The sequence below is a fragment of the Micromesistius poutassou genome (genome assembly GCF_964030765.1).
Source record: "Micromesistius poutassou genome assembly, chromosome: 12".
In the NCBI taxonomy this organism is placed as follows: domain Eukaryota; kingdom Metazoa; phylum Chordata; class Actinopteri; order Gadiformes; family Gadidae; genus Micromesistius; species Micromesistius poutassou.
Window position 1 is genome coordinate 6,286,597 of NC_140282.1, and position 20,111 is coordinate 6,306,707.

The 20,111-nt window shown below is 45.4% G+C and overlaps 1 protein-coding gene across 1 annotated transcript; it reads left to right on the forward strand.

The window, feature by feature from the left end:
* Window positions 1–2,862: 2,862 nt before the first annotated feature.
* On the forward strand, window positions 2,863–19,307 carry paqr5b (progestin and adipoQ receptor family member Vb; the record flags this gene model as incomplete). The annotated part of the gene is made up of 8 exons (XM_084475900.1): window positions 2,863–2,916; window positions 4,866–4,993; window positions 13,211–13,416; window positions 14,414–14,540; window positions 14,651–14,695; window positions 15,193–15,289; window positions 17,526–17,670; window positions 19,054–19,307. 8 exons carry the CDS (start codon window positions 2,863–2,865, stop codon window positions 19,305–19,307), a joined length of 1,056 nt encoding a protein of 351 aa, XP_084332026.1.
* Window positions 19,308–20,111: the final 804 nt, after the last annotated feature.

The window sequence follows — 20,111 nt, forward strand, 5'->3', positions numbered from 1 at the left end:
TCTTTCCCCTCTATCATCCATAGATGCTGGCAACATGCCAAACCCTTTTAAAATTATACCAGACTACTTTGACTCACAGAAACTCTATTGACATGTTTGTTGTTATGTATTCCTTATTTAAATTTACCTGATAGGGTTAGGGTTAGCTTACCTTTTTTGTGAAGAACAGATACGTAAGTGCCTTATTGAAATTTGTTATGATAAATCGAAACACACTCACATGAAGATATTTCTTCATACAAAGGCCTAGAGATGTAAACTATAAAGTGGAAGTTTATTTTGTCTGGGCTGCAGATTGTGTTTTCCACTGAACAGAAGTAGGTACTCTCATAAAATTTCTGTGTGTAGCTTGTTTTACTTACCTCCTGCATACTCATCTCCAGCTTGCATTATACCTGTAAACAACGGCTATTTGATACAGACGTCCCCTGCTAAAGTGATCTCATTACTCGCCAACTAAACCCAACACGTGGAAATCATGTCAGTTTACTTGGCATCCCTCTGGAGTCTTTGCCATGGTGAGTCCATGAACTGACAAACTAATGAATTGAGGTGCCTTGGGTGTTGTCTACATGTCTACAGGCTACCTGCAGACATCAGCCCCCTAATGACATCTTAACTAACTTCTTTGAAAAAGCTTCCCTTAAATTACAAAAAACTCTATGTGCACATTGTATGACATGTGTCATGTCATACAACATATCAAACGCAAAAACTTTGTTCACATTTGAATAAGACGTTGAGATGTTCACTGTATTAATCCTCCCTGCTACAGGTGGGTGCCACACTCCACCTAGGTGGTTTTAATCAGTCTCCTCTGACGACCAGAACACTGGATGATGATGTTTAAACTGGTTTATGCAGAGTTGGTTGAATTCTAACAATCAGATCAGAGTGTTCAGTACTGACATCTCAGCGCTCAGAGAGTGTATGTGGTGATGGCTGGTTTAACCTCTTCATGCCGAAATGACCCGTATCCGGACAGAACCCCACCTACATTTCTAAAATAGTGTTTACGCATCTCTAAATAGAGTAAAAGTGCCAAACAGGGAGAGGAGACAGAGAGGACAGGGAGATCTTCCACTTATGATATGTTCTAGCTTTATTCACTCTAACCAATTACCACACACATTTTTTAACTTAACATATCATAGCCCTTGCAGTTGTGGAGATATTCTCTATTTACTTTGGGTGGGTTATTTTCAGAAAGAAATTCAGAAATAGCCCTGTTAACCTGTGGGTATTGATTCACGCAATGCACCACATGTATGCAGCCTTAACCAGTCCCAGATTCTGATCTGTCTGACTTAAACCAGTCATCAAACACACACTCTCAACATACTTATTCTAGGAACATGTTCTCATGTAACTGTTTTGGTCGTTTAGTGTGTGGAAGGAAACGATTTCACTAACACATCACACACACTAACCAGTTTTATTAAACAACAACCCAGTCCTGATTTAAAAAAAACGGAAATCTCACAATGAAATCTGTTACTTTAGTGTAAACAAACATGGCAGACAATTTCGGGAGACTAGCTCACTTTTGCTTTTGCTGCTTTTTTGTCACATGCATGGCTTCTGTTATGATTACTTGATGACTTTTTGGTACGACATTAAGTCAGCGTGGCTCCCAATCAGCTTTCATCCCATGTGACAATCACCTACCTGCATCGTCTGGGTTCCCCCCAAGCTTCCCTCGGGATTTTGAGGTATCTCGTTAATTCAGAAAAACAGAGCACAATGTATGTTTGCCATGAAAATGTATCTCAGTATATCTGCATTACGCTTCTGTACATGGCGCTGTCCGATGGTAAATAAATGAATGGTGCCAGGTCAATTTGAATTTGCACTGGCATCTAGCTGCTAGTGGAATAAGTCATTGATTACTTTACCATTCAGTTGAACTATAAGCAAGTATAACCTTTCTTTTGTACATATTTGAAATCAAAGCAACTTTAACCTTTGGTTACATGTTTCCCAACCCTCAGTAATTATAGGAACCAATAGCTGTAAATCATAGCACTGAACAACAGAGCCACAGGTGTAGGTTAGGTGAAACCGGTTTGATTCCATTGTTGAAGATTTGAACAAGACAATGACCTGAGCAGGTATTTGCTGTTCAGTTCACTTGTGGAGAAACTCACACCGTATGCTCTGCTTCCCATTCATCCCTTAGCCTTTTTGGCTGGAACTTTGAAAGAACACCCAGCAGGGCCCTAGTACAATAATATGGAGTGGAGCAACTCACCAGCAGAGGAAATGCAATGGTTTGAAAGCTGTATACTGCTTTTCAACAACCCTCTTTTTGTTGAATTACAAGCTTCAAGTATTAGCTGATATTGAGTTGCAGTCCTGAGATTGTTTGCGTGTGTTTGTGCTATTGTCATTGTTGTGATGAGTGAGACATACTGGGCTGTCACCTCATCACTCATCTCAGACCGCTTTTGAAATAGGGAACCCTAAAACCAAAGGCATAACATAATATGCACTTTTTTTGTAAGAGATTTCAAAGCGAGTCCTACTTATTTTTAACATCTTTAGATGTTTTATGTACATGTTTAACAGAACATGTGAAATAGATAAAATAAAGAATAAGAGCACAAACTACAAAAGCGCAAAGGACAGGTATAACGAGAGAAGTGGAGCAGAGGGAGGAGAACCATTATGCTATTAAGAGTGAGAGAGAAAGAGTGGGCGTGGTCCAGCTAGACGTGATGTTCCAGATAGGTGAGCTGGTAGTAGGTGTGGAAGGGGGCAGAGCTACCTGAGCAGCATGGCAACAACAAACAGTATAGTCTGGCTCTCCTTCCCTCCTGACTCATTTCTCCACAGACCTCACTCAGCCGGCTCTGCGCAACAATGCTCAGCCTCTTCAGACTACCTCGAAGTTTAACTATCAACCAGGTGCCCAAAGTAAGTTGACTTTTTAAGTTTCTTTTTCTCAAAGCTTTTCTATTATTGTGCTTCCATGGATTGTACCTGGGGGAAATTAATGAGCAACCATTATTTTGTTTTAACATTGTTTACTTATTTACTAAATACTCGCAATGTCCTTTAAAAACACTACACTACCCATAACCCATGAAAGTGTAACACAACGTCTTTGATTGGTGGAGCCCACTGTTACCATGGAAACGTTAACTCGCACCCGCGAAAGTCAAGTCATAGCCCGCTATTGAACTTGATTGCTTACCACAGTCAGCAACCATGTCCATTTATCTTAGATTAGAAAAATATGTTGATATAGAATATATGATAAAAAAACAAAAGCAGTGCTATTTAGTAATTTGGGTAGCATAAAAGCTAGGAATACATAATATACAGAATGAATACAGAATGAATACGTAACTGGAATACTGTGCCTCCTTTTTAATTTTCTCGATTGACTTTTCGTAAAATCATTATATAAAGCGTTTTAAGGCTGGAACCAAGCCAATCATTCGTCAAGGTAGTCGTATCCATAAAACTTTTGTTTCAGAGCCAAAAAAAAATGGAAAATGGAATAAAAAGTAAAGGTACAAGACTGTGTACATTCTTTTTTGAACAAGATGCAAAATGCATTCAGGGCTCTCTTGGCTTGGGTGCAAGAAGGGTCCAGCCGTTGTGGCCGCGGTGGTGCCACCCCGTGGAACCAGGCTGTTGATTCCACCCTATTATCTTTTTGTTGTTTTGTTTGATTAAAAGTGCCTTTGTGGCTTAACACCTAAGACAATCGTGTGCTGATTGGAGTAAGGCGGGTTCACTCCCCGAGTCGGGTTGCCACAATATGTGTTAAGTTGTCTTTGCCACAATTTACATGACAAATCAGTGTTTCTGAAGTTGGAGAAGAAAACGCTATTCCATGTGTGAATTAGGCCTATTATTTGGCCATAAACTAAGCCATTTGAAGTTTGAAATTCATGTGGTCATGCATCTGTCTCAGCGGAGACTGCAAATGCGCTGTCAAAATAACAACTCAACTCAAGTCAAATGCACTGGCTCTTAAAGGGGATGGGAGATGGAACTCTCATTGGCTTATTGCACGTTACGCCCAAAACACACCTACGGGTTTCAGCCCAACCCATTTTAGATTTGCGTCGGGTGCAAGAGCCATTTATCCGCCGTCATAATAGCAACATCGCCATAGAACCGCCCACAACGCTACTTCTGTTTTGCGCCAAAACACATGCGTTTTAGAAAATAAATAGGGCCCTATGGCTTTTTATCAAAACCTCTATGGGATTTTTACTTCTGGAACCACACTGTTGCGCTCTATTGTTAACCCTAACTCAAAGGTGCAGTGTGTAGGATTTAGTGGTATCTAGCATTAAGGTTGCACATCACAACCCCTCCCTTTCCAAAAAAAAGAAGTTACAGTGGCCTGGCAAGTAAGCTGCCAGTAGGGACTTTCAAAAGTCCCTACTGGCAGGATGGCATCGAGTAGCCAGGTGTCAAGTGCTGAGGTTCCACAATAGATCCATGATTTGTAGGCCTATTTAGTTATTTAGTCTGTAAAACCATAGTTAGTCGGTTACATACAACATGTAATCTAAGGTGCAACATGGCGTGCTCCATGGAAGATTTATGCTCCCTATGTAGATTCAAAGGGTTTATTCTAAGCTAACGAAAACACAACAATTCTTATTTTCAAGGAGTTATACACTAATTCAATTATATTTATGAATATATCATTCAATTTCTCCAAAGTCAGTTCTGTAAGAGGCTGCCAAATTCTGCACACTGCACCTTTAACTAAAATAAAAGCATCCACACAAAAAGTTTTACAAATGTACTTGTGTGTGATGTAATGGTATAGCAGTACTGGTGACTGTAAGCCAGGCATAGCAGTGGTCCATGCTGAACCCTGTGTTTTGTCTCCACAGGTGTTCCATGAGGACAGTATCATATCCGGCTACCGCCACCCTTGTAGCTCTGCCACTGACTGCATCCTCAGCCTCTTCCAGCTGACCAATGAGACACTCAACATCTGGACCCACTTCTTGCCCACCTGGTACTATATAAAAAAAAACATACTTGCCTTAGTGTCACCTAATGCCTTGCTTCTCCCTCAATTCCGTTTGCATTTGGATTCATGGTTACGTCCACCAATCAGTTTGGCCCTTCAACTCTATGGAGACCAATCCATCCAATCACTGCTGAAGTGCCAACAGATTGACCTGCTCTTATTGCGAGGGTCTTCCTCAGGCTCTATGACGAAAGGCTAACTACTTCTAAACATTCAGGCTGTATGCTGTCAAAAAATTCTGGATGATATGAATGAGTTTCAGTAGCATTGTATGAAATGTATTCACATCAACCAAGAGGGTTATCAGATATTAAATGTGTTGTAGTTAAGATTTATGGGCTGTTATTTAAATATAATTTGTTAGAAATGCCTGGTTATCTGTCTTGGTTTAATTTTTTTTTGTCTTTGTATGAGACCATTAAGACCAGCTCATTTCTGACCATTCACCGGTTGCCACCGGTTGACCTCTTTACGTCACCAGCAACAACAAACTTCGGCATTCGAGAAACAGCTGTCAGTTCACTTCGGGTCCATATAATTTCTCGGATGCTCCATTGTTCCAACCTCTCGGTCGTATGCCGACTCCTCCGGCTGCTCTGCCGGCGGAGGAGTCCGCATACGACCGAGAGGAACAATGATAGCGTCGGAGAAATGATATAGACCCGAAGTGAACTGACAGCTGTCTGCTGAAACATCGCTTTCTCCTCCATGTCGCGTTTCAATCTGGACTTCAGAGAGTCAAAGCCAAAGTTAATTTCCCCCATGGGCGAGATAAACCCGACTAGGAGTCTTTACTTGTTGTGGAAGTACCAGAGAGTCTGAGAACCCGACGCAGTTTGTAAGATTCATAATATCAGAGAATACCCCCATCAGTTCGGCCGCGGCACAATGAATGAATAAAGATCGTAGTGTGGTGACCCACAATTACTGTGTGAGACATTCACATTCAAGGGACTGTACCTTTAAGATAAACAGTTCCGGTTTACGTCAGTTTCGATTTGAACTCATGTGCGAGTATCACTCGTTTGTTTGGAAGTGGAGAGTAAAGCTGACTCGACCCATCTCCGTCTCTTGTCTCATCATTTACATACTCCACAATTGGTGACCCCCGACGCGAGTTGGATACGACTGTAAAATGTTTCACATCGACGGTGATAACAGCGCGCCCGCCGCGGCGCCGGCCGCCGCTGGCGGTGCGGCTATCGACGCGGCGAACGTCGGCGCTATCTATGCTGCCACCGTCAAGTTACCGGACTTCTGGCAGAACAACCCACGGTCGTGGTTCCAGCATATCGAAGCCCAGTTCCAGCTGAGAGGAATAACACAGGACGTGACTAAGTATTTCCACGTGGTAGCAGCCTTAGATGCCTCGACGACGGCCAGGTGTATGGCGCGGTTGGAGGCTCCTCCAGCTGTCGGCAAGTACGACGCGCTCAAGGCGTTCCTCGTGAACCTTTTTGAACTGTCGGAGCTGGAGAAGGCGGACCGCCTGCTTTCCCTGAACGGCCTGGGCGACGGCAAGCCGTCCGAGTTGATGGAGAGGATGCTGGCTGTGCTGGGCTCGGCGGATCCCTCTTTCCTTTTCGCCCACATCTTCCTGCGGCAGCTTCCAGCACCCGTGCGCACCGCACTGGCCAGCTCACCCCTCTTTGCCTCCAAGGACTACCGGGCGGTGGCTGTAGAGGCCGACAGGATTTTCCTCGCCAACAGGCAGCAGTTTGTTCATGCGCTGTTGCCCCCCCAGCACACATCGGCCCCGTTTCCGCCGCAGGGATACGACCCGGACACCGCAGCCGCTGTGACCGCCCGCCGACAGAATGACGACGGGTGTTGTTACTACCACGCCAGGTTCGGGGCCAAAGCCAAGCAGTGTCGCCAGCCTTGCAGTTTTGGGGCCCCGGGAAAAGCCCGGGCCAGCGCTCATTAACAGCTGTGAGCGCTGGTCGGGACTGCAGGCTGTTGTTCGTCACTGACACCTTGTCCGGCCGGCGGCTGCTGGTTGATTCTGGGGCTCAGCGCAGCATCCTGCCGGCAACGCCTGTGGACACTATGGCTGGCGGCCATGGCCCCCCGATGGACGCCGCCAACGGCACACCCATTCGTACCTACGGCACGAGGTATGTGGATGTGTGTTTTGGCGGCCGGCGTTTTGGTTGGGATTTCGTCATGGCTGCCGTGTCTACGCCACTCCTGGGGGCGGATTTCCTCTGCGCATACAGACTGCTGGTGGATGTTACGAACTGCCGCCTGATCGACGCCCTCTCCTTTGCTTCGTTCCCCTGCACGCTGGGGGGGGTGGGGGGGCTTTGTCTTGCGAACACGTTTGCCACCGGGGACCTGTATCAACGCCTGCTGGCTGAGTTTCCTGACATCACCACGCCAACGTTTTCATCGGCTGTGGCTAAGCATGGTGTGGAGCACTACATCACCACGGTTGGCCCCCCGGTCTATGCACGGGCCCGCCGCCTGGACTCTGCCAAGCTCGCGATCGCCAGGGAGGAGTTTGCCACCATGGAGTGCCTCGGCATCGTACGCCGTTCTAAAAGTCCGTGGGCCTCCCCCCTGCACATGGTGACCAAGGCTGATGGCGGTTGGCGTCCGTGTGGTGATTTCCGTCGCTTGAATAACGCCACCACCCCCGACCGGTACCCGGTACCGCACATTCAGGATTTCACCGCCCACCTGGCTGGCGCCGCCGTCTTTTCAAAGGTGGACCTGGTGCGCGGTTACCATCAGGTGCCCGTCCGCCCGCAGGATGTCCCCAAGACGGCGGTCATCACGCCCTTTGGACTTTTTGAATTCCTGAGAATGCCTTTCGGCCTCAAGGGTGCAGCGCAGACGTTCCAGCGCCTCATGGATTCTGTGCTGCGGGACATGCCGTTCCTGTTCGTCTATCTGGATGACATCCTTGTTGCCAGTGCGTCCGCGGACGACCACCTGACGCATCTACGGCAGCTGTTCGGTCGGCTCAGTGAGCATGGTCTCATTGTCAACCCGGCCAAGTGCGAGTTTGGCCGGTCATCCATTACCTTCCTCGGCCACCACGTCACTCCGCAGGGGGCGGTTCCCCTCCCGGCCAAGGTGGATGCCATCGCCAGTTTCCCACGTCCGCGCACTGTGAAGTCCCTGCAGGAGTTCCTGGGCATGGTGAACTTCTATAACCGTTTCCTTCCCCATGCGGCCCAGCTCATGCGCCCCTTGTACAACGCCTTGCGGGGCAGGAAGCCTGCAGACGTGTTGGATTGGTCCACGGAAATGACGGCTGCCTTCGATGCTGCCAAAACCGCGTTGGCCAACGCTGCTCTGCTGGCGCACCCGTCTCCGACCGCCCCTGTTGCCCTTACTACGGACGCCTCTGATTACGCCGTGGGGGCTGTGTGTGAGCAGTGGGTGAGCGGAGCCTGGCAACCGCTGGCCTTTTTCAGCAGGAAGCTCCGCGACAACGAGAGGAAATACAGCGCTTTTGACAGGGAGCTCCTGGCTCTTTTCCTCGCCACCCGTCATTTCCGCTTCCTGCTGGAGGGCCGTCGGTTCACGGCTTTTGTTGACCACAAGCCGCTGACGTTCGCCATGGCGAAATCTTCGGAGCCATGGTCTGGTCGACAGCAGCGTCAGCTCTCCGCCATCTCGGAGTACACCACCGACGTTCAGCATGTGGCCGGCAAAGACAATTTTGTAGCCGACTGCCTCTCTCGGGTGGTTGTTGGTTCCGTCCACTTGGGCCTCGACTACGCAGCTATGGCTGGGGATCAGGCTATTGACTCTGAGGTGCAGGCCTACAGGACAGCCCCCACGGCACTCCTTATGGAGGATGTGGTGTTTGGCACGGCCAACACTGCGCTCCTCTGCGACGTCTCTACTGGCCAACCGCGCCCCATGGTGCCTGCTGGCTGGAGGCGTAAGGTGTTCGACACGATCCACAGCCTTTCCCACCCTGGGGTGAAGGCCTCTGCCAAGCTCGTGGGGGCCAAGTTCGTCTGGCCGGGCCTGCGGAAGGACGTCAGGGCCTGGGCTGCTGTCTGTGTGGCGTGCCAGCGTGCGAAGGTGACTCGGCATACCAAAGCCCCCTTGGCACTCTTCAAAGTGCCGGAGAGGCGTTTCGACCACGTGAATGTGGACCTGGTGGGCCCGCTTTCACCCTCCCGTGGTTACACCTACCTCCTCACCATGGTGGACCGGACCACCAGGTGGCCAGAAGTGGTTCCCCTGTCCTCCACTACAGCAGCTGAGGTGGCCCGGGCGTTCGTTATGGCTTGGGTGGCCCGTTTCGGCACACCGTCAGACATTTCCTCAGACCGGGGGCCGCAGTTCACGTCGGAGCTTTGGACTGCGGTCGCCGGGGTCCTGGGGGTGAAGGTCCACCGCACCACAGCCTATAACCCACAGAGCAACGGGCTTTGCGAGCGGTTTCATCGGGACATGAAGGCCGCGCTCAGGGCCAGCCTTACGGGCGGCGACTGGGCTGACCGCCTCCCGTGGGTTATGCTGGGCCTTCGCTCCGCCCCCAAGGACGATCTTCAGGCCTCGTCGGCAGAGCTGGTGTACGGCCAGCCCCTGCGCGTCCCTGGGGAGTTTCTTCCGGACGCCACGGCCCCGTGGTCGGCTGCCTCCCATCGTGCTGCGTCCCGGGACATTGCGGACGCTTTCATTCCCGTTCCGACGTCTCGCCATGGCCTCCCCCGGTCCTACGTTCCCAGGGATTTACCGTCGGCCAAGTACGTCTTCATCCGCCACGATGGCCACCGTACCCCGCTGCGGCCCCCCTACGATGGGCCCTTCCGCGTCTTGGAGGGTGGGCCTAAGAACTTTGTTGTGGATATGGGGGGCAGGCCTGAGCGGGTGGCTATAGACCGGCTCAAGCCTGCTCATGTGGATGTTGGCGAACCGCTCCAGCTGGCTCAGCCCCCGCGGCGGGGGCGCCCGCCTGCGGCAGCCTCTACCCCTGATCCTGCGGCGGCCTCGACACCTGCTCCTGCCTCTTGCCCTTCTCCTGTTAGGCGCAGCCGTTCTGGCCGCCTGGTCCGCCCCCCTAGGCGTTGATTTTTCTAGAGACTGTTTTGTACTAGTGTATTCTGTTTAACGCTAGTGGGTGTCCGATGTTCTCTGTGTGTTACCTGTTCGGTCTGGCCCTGTTCGTTTGGGTGAATTCTGGGGGGGCCTGTGTGGTGACCCACAATTACTGTGTGAGACATTCACATTCAAGGGACTGTACCTTTAAGATAAACAGTTCCGGTTTACGTCAGTTTCGATTTGAACTCATGTGCGAGTATCACTCGTTTGTTTGGAAGTGGAGAGTAAAGCTGACTCGACCCATCTCCGTCTCTTGTCTCATCATTTACATACTCCACAGTAGTTATTTTACAACCTCGTTGATGAACAACATTTAGAAAAACATGTACTTTTAATTCAGCCTTGGGTTAAATCAAAGCCTAATGTGTACTGAATGCATGTTGATGATGATACACTCCTTATAGGGGGTAACTACATTGGCACGACACTGGCTTCCTCCATCTTCTGCGCCAGCTTTTTAAATAAATCGCCTATCCGAAGTGAGTTGACAGCTGTCTACTGAAAACATCTCTCCCGCCGGAGCAGCCCCTCTGCCACCCGTCCGTATACGGCATTCCCGACATTTATTTTGACAGATGTGTCCGAAATTACTACTTTACAACCTCGTTGATGACCCACATTTAGAAAAACATGTACTTTTAATTCAGCCTTGGGTGAAATCGAAGCGTAGTGTCTGTGTGCTTCCACCTTTAATGAATGCATGCCATGCGCGCTCCCGCGGCCGGGACACAATTTTTATAGGGGGTAACTACATTCACCGGCTTCCTCCATCTTCTGCGCCACCTTTTTAAATAAATTGCAGTTTCTCGTTATCCCTTATCCGACGGCGACAACAACAACATGACTATCGCCTCCTTCTACTTCCGGCTCACGGCCCCGGGAAAAGATCTCGAGCATGCACCGAACGCAATTCAACTCATAATCCAATTCGACTCCGTACATGCACGCTTAGCTCGACTATGAATCGCATTATCTAGGGGTCTTAATTAGACTATGAGTAACCCATGAGTAATACACAGGATCAGATGTTATAATCCCTTGTGCCAAAATCCAAGGAAAACACATATTCAGAAGCCCCTGCCCAAACCAACCTTATAAGCACGCTGGCCACTAAGCTACCAACCAAAGGTGAAAAACACGAGACAAATGGCCCAACTAACAGCAGTAAATACAGCAGTATGCAGTAAGCAGAATTTCAAGTGGGCACCCTCTTTCACAGATGTTTCGTTAAGTTAGGCCCACGACACCTCCTGAGGGCTTAACAATGAAACCAGCGTCCTGGATTCACCCCCTCAATGCTGCCACCACATTGCCACATTTAATGCATCTAAATTCTCTCTATCCTGCATCATACCCCTAGCCCTACCTCTAACCCTGACCAAACAAACACGTTAGCACATTACTCAGCTGGCTTACCTTAGCTTGCACCCCAGGAAGTATGTTTTCTCCTTACCCACAGCCATTCACTTGCTTGTTCTGCTGCCACGGACATGTTACTAACTGACTAACCCTGCCTCAGACTTCATCCACAAATGCCCAGTTCAGTCAGCAAGCTAATAGCAGATCTAGCCACGAACCCCCGCGCACCGATTTCAATAGGCCTTAGGCCTCCAGCTGGTACAGCACAGCGAGGCTGGTACTCCAGCCTCACTGTGCTGCCTCTCCAGCCATTTCAGCATACTTCGCTTTCTTAAGCTCATTGGCTACTTCAACTCTGTCTTCCCAAGGAACTGTAAGTTCAATAAAATAAACAATCTTCTCAGAGTCCGACCACAATAGGATATCTGGTCTTAGCCGAGTGCTAACAATGTGTGGAGGCACAACAACCTGCTGAATAAGATCCGCCTTCATTTCCCAGGCTCCCCCATTACTTAGCTGCCCGGCTCTGTGCCTGCCTCTAAATGGTCTAGCCTTTTCCCCCTGACGCACAAAGTTAATTTGCCTACCCTCTTTACTAGCGGCTGATGAATTAGCTTCTCTCCATTTATCATCAACAGCCTCTGCCAAACATTTCAATACCTGGTTATGATGCCACATATACCGCCCCTGGGAGAGACTGACCTTGCACCCTGATAGGATATATACATTTACTCGCTGCCATTGCACTTGATTTCGGTCCTATAAAGCAGTAGATAGTTTCTTATTCTTCAGGTTCTTCAAACCATCGTTGTGCACCTTTGGCCTCAGAAAACCTACTGTACTAACGGAAGGTTTATCATTGATCACCTTTACAATGTAGACTACACAGTGGAGCACCAAATTTTCCAACAACAAGGAACACGTGTATCTCTCATTGCTGTCAGATGAGTTTGAGATGTTGTCATAGGAACAGTGGCTTAGGGTAGATCCTTTTCACATCTCTACCAAAGTAACAAATATGAAGACTAATTCCAAATGGCATTACCCATTTGACCTATGAGCACAACAGAAAACCAAAAGAAAGCGGCTTATTCTGTATTGTACTTGGATGACTGTGTAGATAATAATCCGTAAATGTAATAATAGAAGGATGCAACTTCACCAGTCCTCAGCAGTGAAACACTACTGTCTAGAGAAGACAGATGGACATATGTTCTGCCAGTCTACACAAACAAGAAACAAATAATCCAAGTCAATAGAGGATGGAAAAGGCCCACAGATTCCACCCCAGTATCCCAGCTTTTGTGAAAATGAGTCAGAGACAGACTGAAGGAGCTGCAATCTGTACCAACAGATGAACCAACCAGAGAACCAACCTCTCTTCCACTATAGTTCCCTGTAGAAAATAGTATCTCTTCCGTCATAGAGCCTCTTAACATATAAGCAAAACAAGAAATCTAAATAATAATGAATAATCTGTTAAAAGAACATACTTGTTACATACATTACTTGTTGATAAGACAGTTTTCTTCAAAATGTTTCTTGGGATAAAAGCAAAAATGCAGGAAATGAATGCATGTAAATGTTACAGAGCTACTTAGAGTTACTTATTTCCCTTTGCCATGATTGCCTCTGTGTGTTTGCGTGTGTGCGTGGATGTGGCATCATAGAACAATAAAATATTGTTAGACCCCTCTCTCGTCTATAGCACCCTGTTCCCCTTGGTTCTAAGCAATGCTCCAGCTGATCTTTGACCTCTGTGCCTCTATGCAGGTACTTCCTGTACAAGTTGGTGATGGTGATGCTGATGCACATGGCGTGGCATGACTCCTTTACCTGGCCCCTGCTGGTTTTCCTGGTGTCATGCTGCACGTACCCACTGGCCTCCAGCTGTGCCCACACCTTCAGCACCATGTCGGCCCGCGCGCGACACATCTGCTTCTTCTTCGACTATGGCGCCCTCAGCCTCTACAGCCTGGGTGAGCTGCAGTGATGGTGTATTGATCTGCTGGTGCGAGGGAATCCAGATAGAATACATACGTACTAGAGAATATATATATCAATACATCAAGTTATTGAATTTATCCTCATATTATGATGTGAGTGTGTTGATCGCTGATGCTTAGTCCTCCACCCACAAAGTCCAAGCGAAACTTTCTTGCGTCCTTGTCTTTACATCGGAGGCGGAGATGCAATAAATATAAATATAAATATAAAAACGGGCTCTGCAATGCGCTTTAGCGTTGCCTGAAGTGTGGAAGCACTCATGATTAACATGGGAGCAAGTGGAAGCGTGTGCTTTTTGTACGTGTTTTAGGATGACTCTCGAAACTTGAGCATTTGGTGTGTTTAGGCAGATATATAGTTTATACTAAAAAGTGTCTTACCAACAACTAACTAACACTAGCTCCCATGATACACCTCATCACTTGCATACCAGAAGCTTCAGATTACTTTTTTCATCTTCTAATACCTTCTCTACCTGTGCTTGTTTCAGTTTTTTTGAGTACATTTGGTTGCATGCAATCTTGCGGTCAGCCTTGTATATACAGCTTATTTGTATATACAGAAGGAACATAATAAATAATGATTAAATAAAATGTACAATGTGTACATATAATGTATTTGGTATATATAATCAGTTCATAGTGTAGTAAATATATAGTCCGGCAGTGCAGACTAAGACTTATTCATAAATATATGCCATAAATATATGGCCTGTTAAGCTCTTTGAGACTGTACCTGTGATTAAGGACTATACAAATAAAATTGAATTGAATATTCTGAGAGGCTTTTAAATGACAATTCTATGCACGAGCACACAGAAATGTTGCATGACCACATGGCCACACCCTTAAGTACACCTTTAACGATCATAATAGTTACATTTAAAATGCATAGTGGCTGCATTGTTGCATGTGTTGCACATTTAAACCCCACCTAATCATCATTCCATATACCTATGCACATGCTCAGGGTCAGCGATCACGTACTCTGCATACGTTTTCCCCGACAAGTGGGTGAACAGCATCTTTCACCAGAGTTACGTCGCTGTAGCAGTGGTCAACACACTTGTCTGCACCACCATGGCCTGCTACTCAAGGTACACAAGGAAACAGGAACATGAATCATGCTTAAATGTTGGACAAGATCTGATGGTCCTGCTTTGGCCTTATATTTTCACTAATTCGTTCACTTCCCTTCTCTGCCAAGGCTCGGTGTACCATTTCTACAATATAATCATGAGACACTAAAGAGGTAATTACAATAATTATTTCCTGCTTATGCTGTCTTGATACGCCCTTTCCAACCCACGTTGTCTTTATTCATCCCCTTGATCACCCCGACTATTGGTTTTCTGAAGGGGCATTTCGTTTGTTTAGCTAACCAACTCCTGGGGTGTTCTTGCATTTGTTGTTTCAACTGTCAGGGACATGGAACTGGTTTCACTAACATGTTCTCCTCTGCCATGGAGATTAGATGCTATTAGATGCTTCCATTGTGATATTTAACAGCATCTCCAATAGCCCTTTGACAAAGGCCATGAAAAGTAAAAATATTAAACATAAGAATAATAACAACCAATTGGCTCAGAGAAACTTAAAGGATGGGTAGACTGAGGTAACTATACATGTACTTATATGTGAAGTTGTATGGGGACATTTAGTCACGGGTAATTTAATATTTCCTAATGTTCAACATTTGTTGTGGTGGGGTTTAACAATATTGATGTGTCTATCTTTTTCTATTTTTAGATTTCCAGAGATCAAAACTCCAAAGTTAGCAAAGGCACTTCGTATCCTTGCCTTTGCCTATCCTTACCTGTTCGACAACATTCCTCTGTTTTATAGGGTAAGGGCATTGCACATTGCGCGCGCTCTCTCTCTCTCTCTCTCTCTCTCTCTCTCTCTCTCTCTCTCTCTCTCTCTCTCTCTCTCTCTCTCTCTCTCTCTCTCTCTCTCTCTCTCTCTCTCTCTCTCTCTCTCTCTCTCTCTCTCTCTCTCTCTCTCTCTCTCTCTCTCTCTCTCTCTCTCTCTCTCTCTCTCTCTCTCTCTCTCTCTCTCTCTCTCTCTCTCTCTCTCTCTCTCTCTCTCTCTCTCTCTCTCATCGGGAGGTTTCCCGTTGGGCCGGTCCACTTTCAAATGCATTTTGGGCCGCTTGGGTGAAAGAAAAATACTTACTACTGTTGGGAAAAGCAGTCTGCTTTTTGCCCATCACTACCATTAAATACTACCATTATTGTATCTTCTCCTAAAGAAGACGTTCTTAATTAATCTGAAATTTCAACCCCAGCATCGCAGTATATATAATATGGATTATACAATGCACGGTAGTTCACCCCTCCCAATTATTTGAGTTGGTTTGGTCCATAGTGCGTATTTTCTTGAGCGGTAACAGAAGAGAATCAGCGACAGAAGAGAATCAGCGACAGAAGTGTCGTTGATTGTGGAGGGCAGGAAAAACCCAAGGAGGAGCCGAAAAATCCAGATTTTAAAAACGAAGGGCACTGGAGGAAGTTGCTACGCCGCCAAATGTGCCAAAATAAACCACTTGTTTAGAGGATAGACACAAGTTGCAGCCGGTAGAGAGATGTGGATCTAATGATTAATTTGCAACATAAATCATTTAGCTATTTGTGCTATGTTTGCAATGCCAACCTGAGCATAAAAGCTTAAACCGATTCATCATTATTCTAGTTTATTTTGCCATAGTTTATTAAGCCATATGATGAATCACAAATATAATTTGTGAAAATGAACATGCAAACTCATGATCTGTGTAAGTTAGCCCAAGCAATGTAAAATATAAAAGACAGAACAAACGTGATAGATCAGTCAGTTACATCAAATATAAAATATTTGGTAGCCTCAGAGGAGCAGTCCAGCCTGTCTGATGCTGCATGGTGAACCCGATAGACATGAAGAAGCCAGGACTGAGGGAACAAGTAGAGAGGACTTTAAAAATATATTTAAATTATTTGATATAAGATAACCCACACATAGAACTGACATGATGCATTAAACTGATCCCAAATATGTAATGGGTTAACATTGTATGTTTTATATTTAATTTATAGAATAAAAAGGGATAGTAGCCTATGAGTTTTGTGCCTAGGAAGTGTGGTTCCACTCAAATTCCCAAATTCCATGAAAATGCCTTGATAACCAATTACCATGGGTTATAATAGTTGCTGTTCGTAGAAACAGCTAACTCAACGGTCTCATTTTAACCAAGGCTTACATGCTAGGGTAGAGTTAAACTGCCCCATGGGATTATAGTCATTTTACGTTTGGCATGATAATACAGTCCTGTAGTATCCATTATGTTTTTGTTGTTTACCTAGATTTCAAATTTAGCTAGAAACATGTGCTCAGTTAAAGGTCCCATGACATGCCACCAGGTGTGGTGTGATTAGCCGTTGCAAGCTGTTTTGGAAATCTGTGGGCGTGTCCACCTAGATGTGTGCTGGGTAGATCAGTCTATCAACCTACCCAGTGGACTGGAGCAAACGTTGCTCATCTGTCCGTCACACATCTAAATGGTAAATGGTCCGTAGGTAGGTAGAGCTTTTATCCAAAGCGCTTTACAGTTTTGACTGATATTCACCCACACATTCACACACTGACGGCAGAGTCAACCACGCAGGGTGACAGCCAGCTCGTCAGGAGCAATTAGGGTGAGGAGTCTTGCTCAGGGACACCACGACACTCAGCTAGGAGGAGCCGGGAATCAAACCACCAACCTTGCGGTTACCAGCCAACCCGCTCTACCTCCTGAGCTATTGCCGCCCCAGGTGGACATGCCCACCTGTGATGTCTTAAGGGGCAGATTTCCAAAATGGCTTGTAATGGCTAATCACACCGCAACTGGTGGCATGCCATGGCACCTTTAAGCACAGACCTCCGCTAAGGAATCAGTTTGATTGATGTGTGCATGGCTTGGAGAGAGCTGATTGGCTGCTGCATGCTAAGTCTGATATTGTATATTTCAAAGACAAAACACATCTGGAAACTAGACGGCCTCGGAGTGACCACGTGACAGTCCAGGTCTGTATTTTACTAAGACCCAACCCTAACTTCATTGACAGGTATTCCTTTGTACGGGCGAGGGCTGTACGGACAACGGCACAAACATTCTCCACTACTACCACATTTCCCTAGCCTTCCTCACAACCTTCCTGTTTGCCACACATCTGCCTGAGCGCCTTGCCCCTGGAAGCTTCGACTACATAGGTAAGACTAAACTCTAGACTGGCCTTAAGCCTCTGAATGGGAGCCTTGCATTTGTCTTGCCAAAACTCAATAATATATAACCCTTTAAGGTCCAGAAGATGTTGGTATTACCCATATTGTAATTGGTTTGAACCGCGTGTCAACAAACAGCTAACTAAGCAAACATGTTAACATTGTCAGTAACTTCATACAAGTAGCTGCCTTTATAAACTTTTGCGACATAGCAACCATTAGCTTTAACAGATGTTTACTAACTTTTCCCTAACCAGACTAGAAGAAACCTTGAGAGTTCAGCATCAACCTTCATTCCTTTACATTCCTTTTCGCCAAGATCTGTCTCCAATAGTTGGGAAGCAACGCAAAAATAACTCCTGTTTTGCTTCTATTTATAGTAAATTTAGTAAATTTACTTTTTCACTATAATTATGCCGCGATTGACAAGAAGTTAGAATACACCCTTGGGGCAGCGCTACTTCTTCATCCTCTCATGTTGGACTGAGGGCAGGAATCTGCAGTGACGCTGACTTTTAGAGGTACAAAGTGGTATTTTGAGACAGTACGAGCCGAAACTAGCTGGGATAGCTGCTAACTTAAAGGTCCCATATTATATCACCAGATGTGAGTGTAAAGGCTCATCGCACTCACAACTGGTGGTATAATAAGGAACCTTTAAGTAAAAACCTCTGCAACACAATATATATATATATATATACATGTCTTGATGTCTTGAACAAACATCAAAACTGCTATTTCTTCACATTCTGTTGATAATGTGTTTTTTTAATAATATTACACGTTGCACCCATTTAACTTTTTAATTAAATAAAACGGTCAAACTGGACCTCTCAAATCTTGCTCTTTCATGCTCTTGACAACTCTCAAATCGTATCTACATCACTTTAAATTACTTAACTACAACAACTTTCTTACGCAAAGCAATTTATAGGTGCATTTTTTGTTCCCTTTTTAAGAAAGTATCACCTTAAAGTTCAAAACATATTTGCTGTTATCTGCAAATGTTAACATTATTGTCACAATGTCGTTCACTTATGATTTTGTAAATCTGTCCATGAATGGAGCAGTGATTCCATCTCATGCCATTTTTTGTTTATGAAAGGATAATTAATTGGCGTAGAAACATTTTATACAAAGTTCAGTATCCAGCTGTTTGTGTTATATATTACATAATTGCAGACATTACATTTTCTAATATTTTGTCGAATCTCTTCCTAGAGTAAGCTAAGGTTCCCATAGAGGAAGTCTCGATTGGACCCCATTTGTGTACTTTTGTGTACTATTATTATACAATCTAATGTCATATACAGTATGGTTGAAGGTTTCAAACAGTACAATTTAAATCCACTGTTATTGCGCCCTCTAAAGGTCACAGCCATCAACTGTTCCACGTGTGCAGCATCATGGGCACTCACTTCCAGATGGAGGCCATAGAGCAGGACATGGCCATACGTCGTCCCTGGCTTCTCACACACTCCTTACCCATCAGCTTTGCCAACACGCTGGGCGTGGCACTGCTAAGTCTGGTGCTGAATCTAACCATCATTACTCTCTTCAGTCTACCTCTCCTCTTTCCCTCGTTCAGCCTCAAGAGAAAAACCAAGTCATCTGCAAATCATTGAAACCTCTGAGATGTGGATAAAAAACCAACAACACGAAACAAGATCTCAAAATTACATTCTAGATACACAGGAATATTTAAGAGAATTAAATGTATTTTGTGAATATAGGTCAAGAGACATGGTTCATGGTCCTGAGGATATCAATACCCGTGATTGAAGCTCCTTGACTTTAAATGTGTTTATGATAAGGATGATGTGCGCTTTCCCGATTGTTTCCTAGAATCAAATCCCTTATTTAATAGGAAAATGTTAAATGTTGCAAACTGATCAAATTTATCTGAGGAACTTTGTGGCTATAAAATGCTGTGTATATAGCAATATACTTTGTATAATAATGTAGTTTGTTACTGCTTGTTTTCCAACTTTCTCTGATTTCCCAACATTTAGTGAAGTATGATGAGATAGCATTGCTCCGAAGGGAATTGGTATTTATGTGGCTATGCAAAATGATACCTTATCATATGTGCAATATGTAAATATTGTTGTTTTCTTTAAACACACTGTATTGGATTTATTTAATGATACCTTTTTTGGGGGCTTAATTCATTTTTGTACTGTCAAAGAGAAGAAATAAGATTTTTTTTCCAACAAAAGTTGTTGAAGAAATATGAAGTCAAAAGTTTACAAATCCTTGGCTATGTGGCTAAATTAAAGTAACACAATTATATACTGAGAGATAGCAACACCCAGGCTGTTGTTTTAAGTCGCTTACTATACCAGTGTTGATTTGCTAGCTGGCGCTTTTATATTGAATGGGTATAACATTTACTATTTTAAGATAAATATAGCATCTACAAAGGGTAC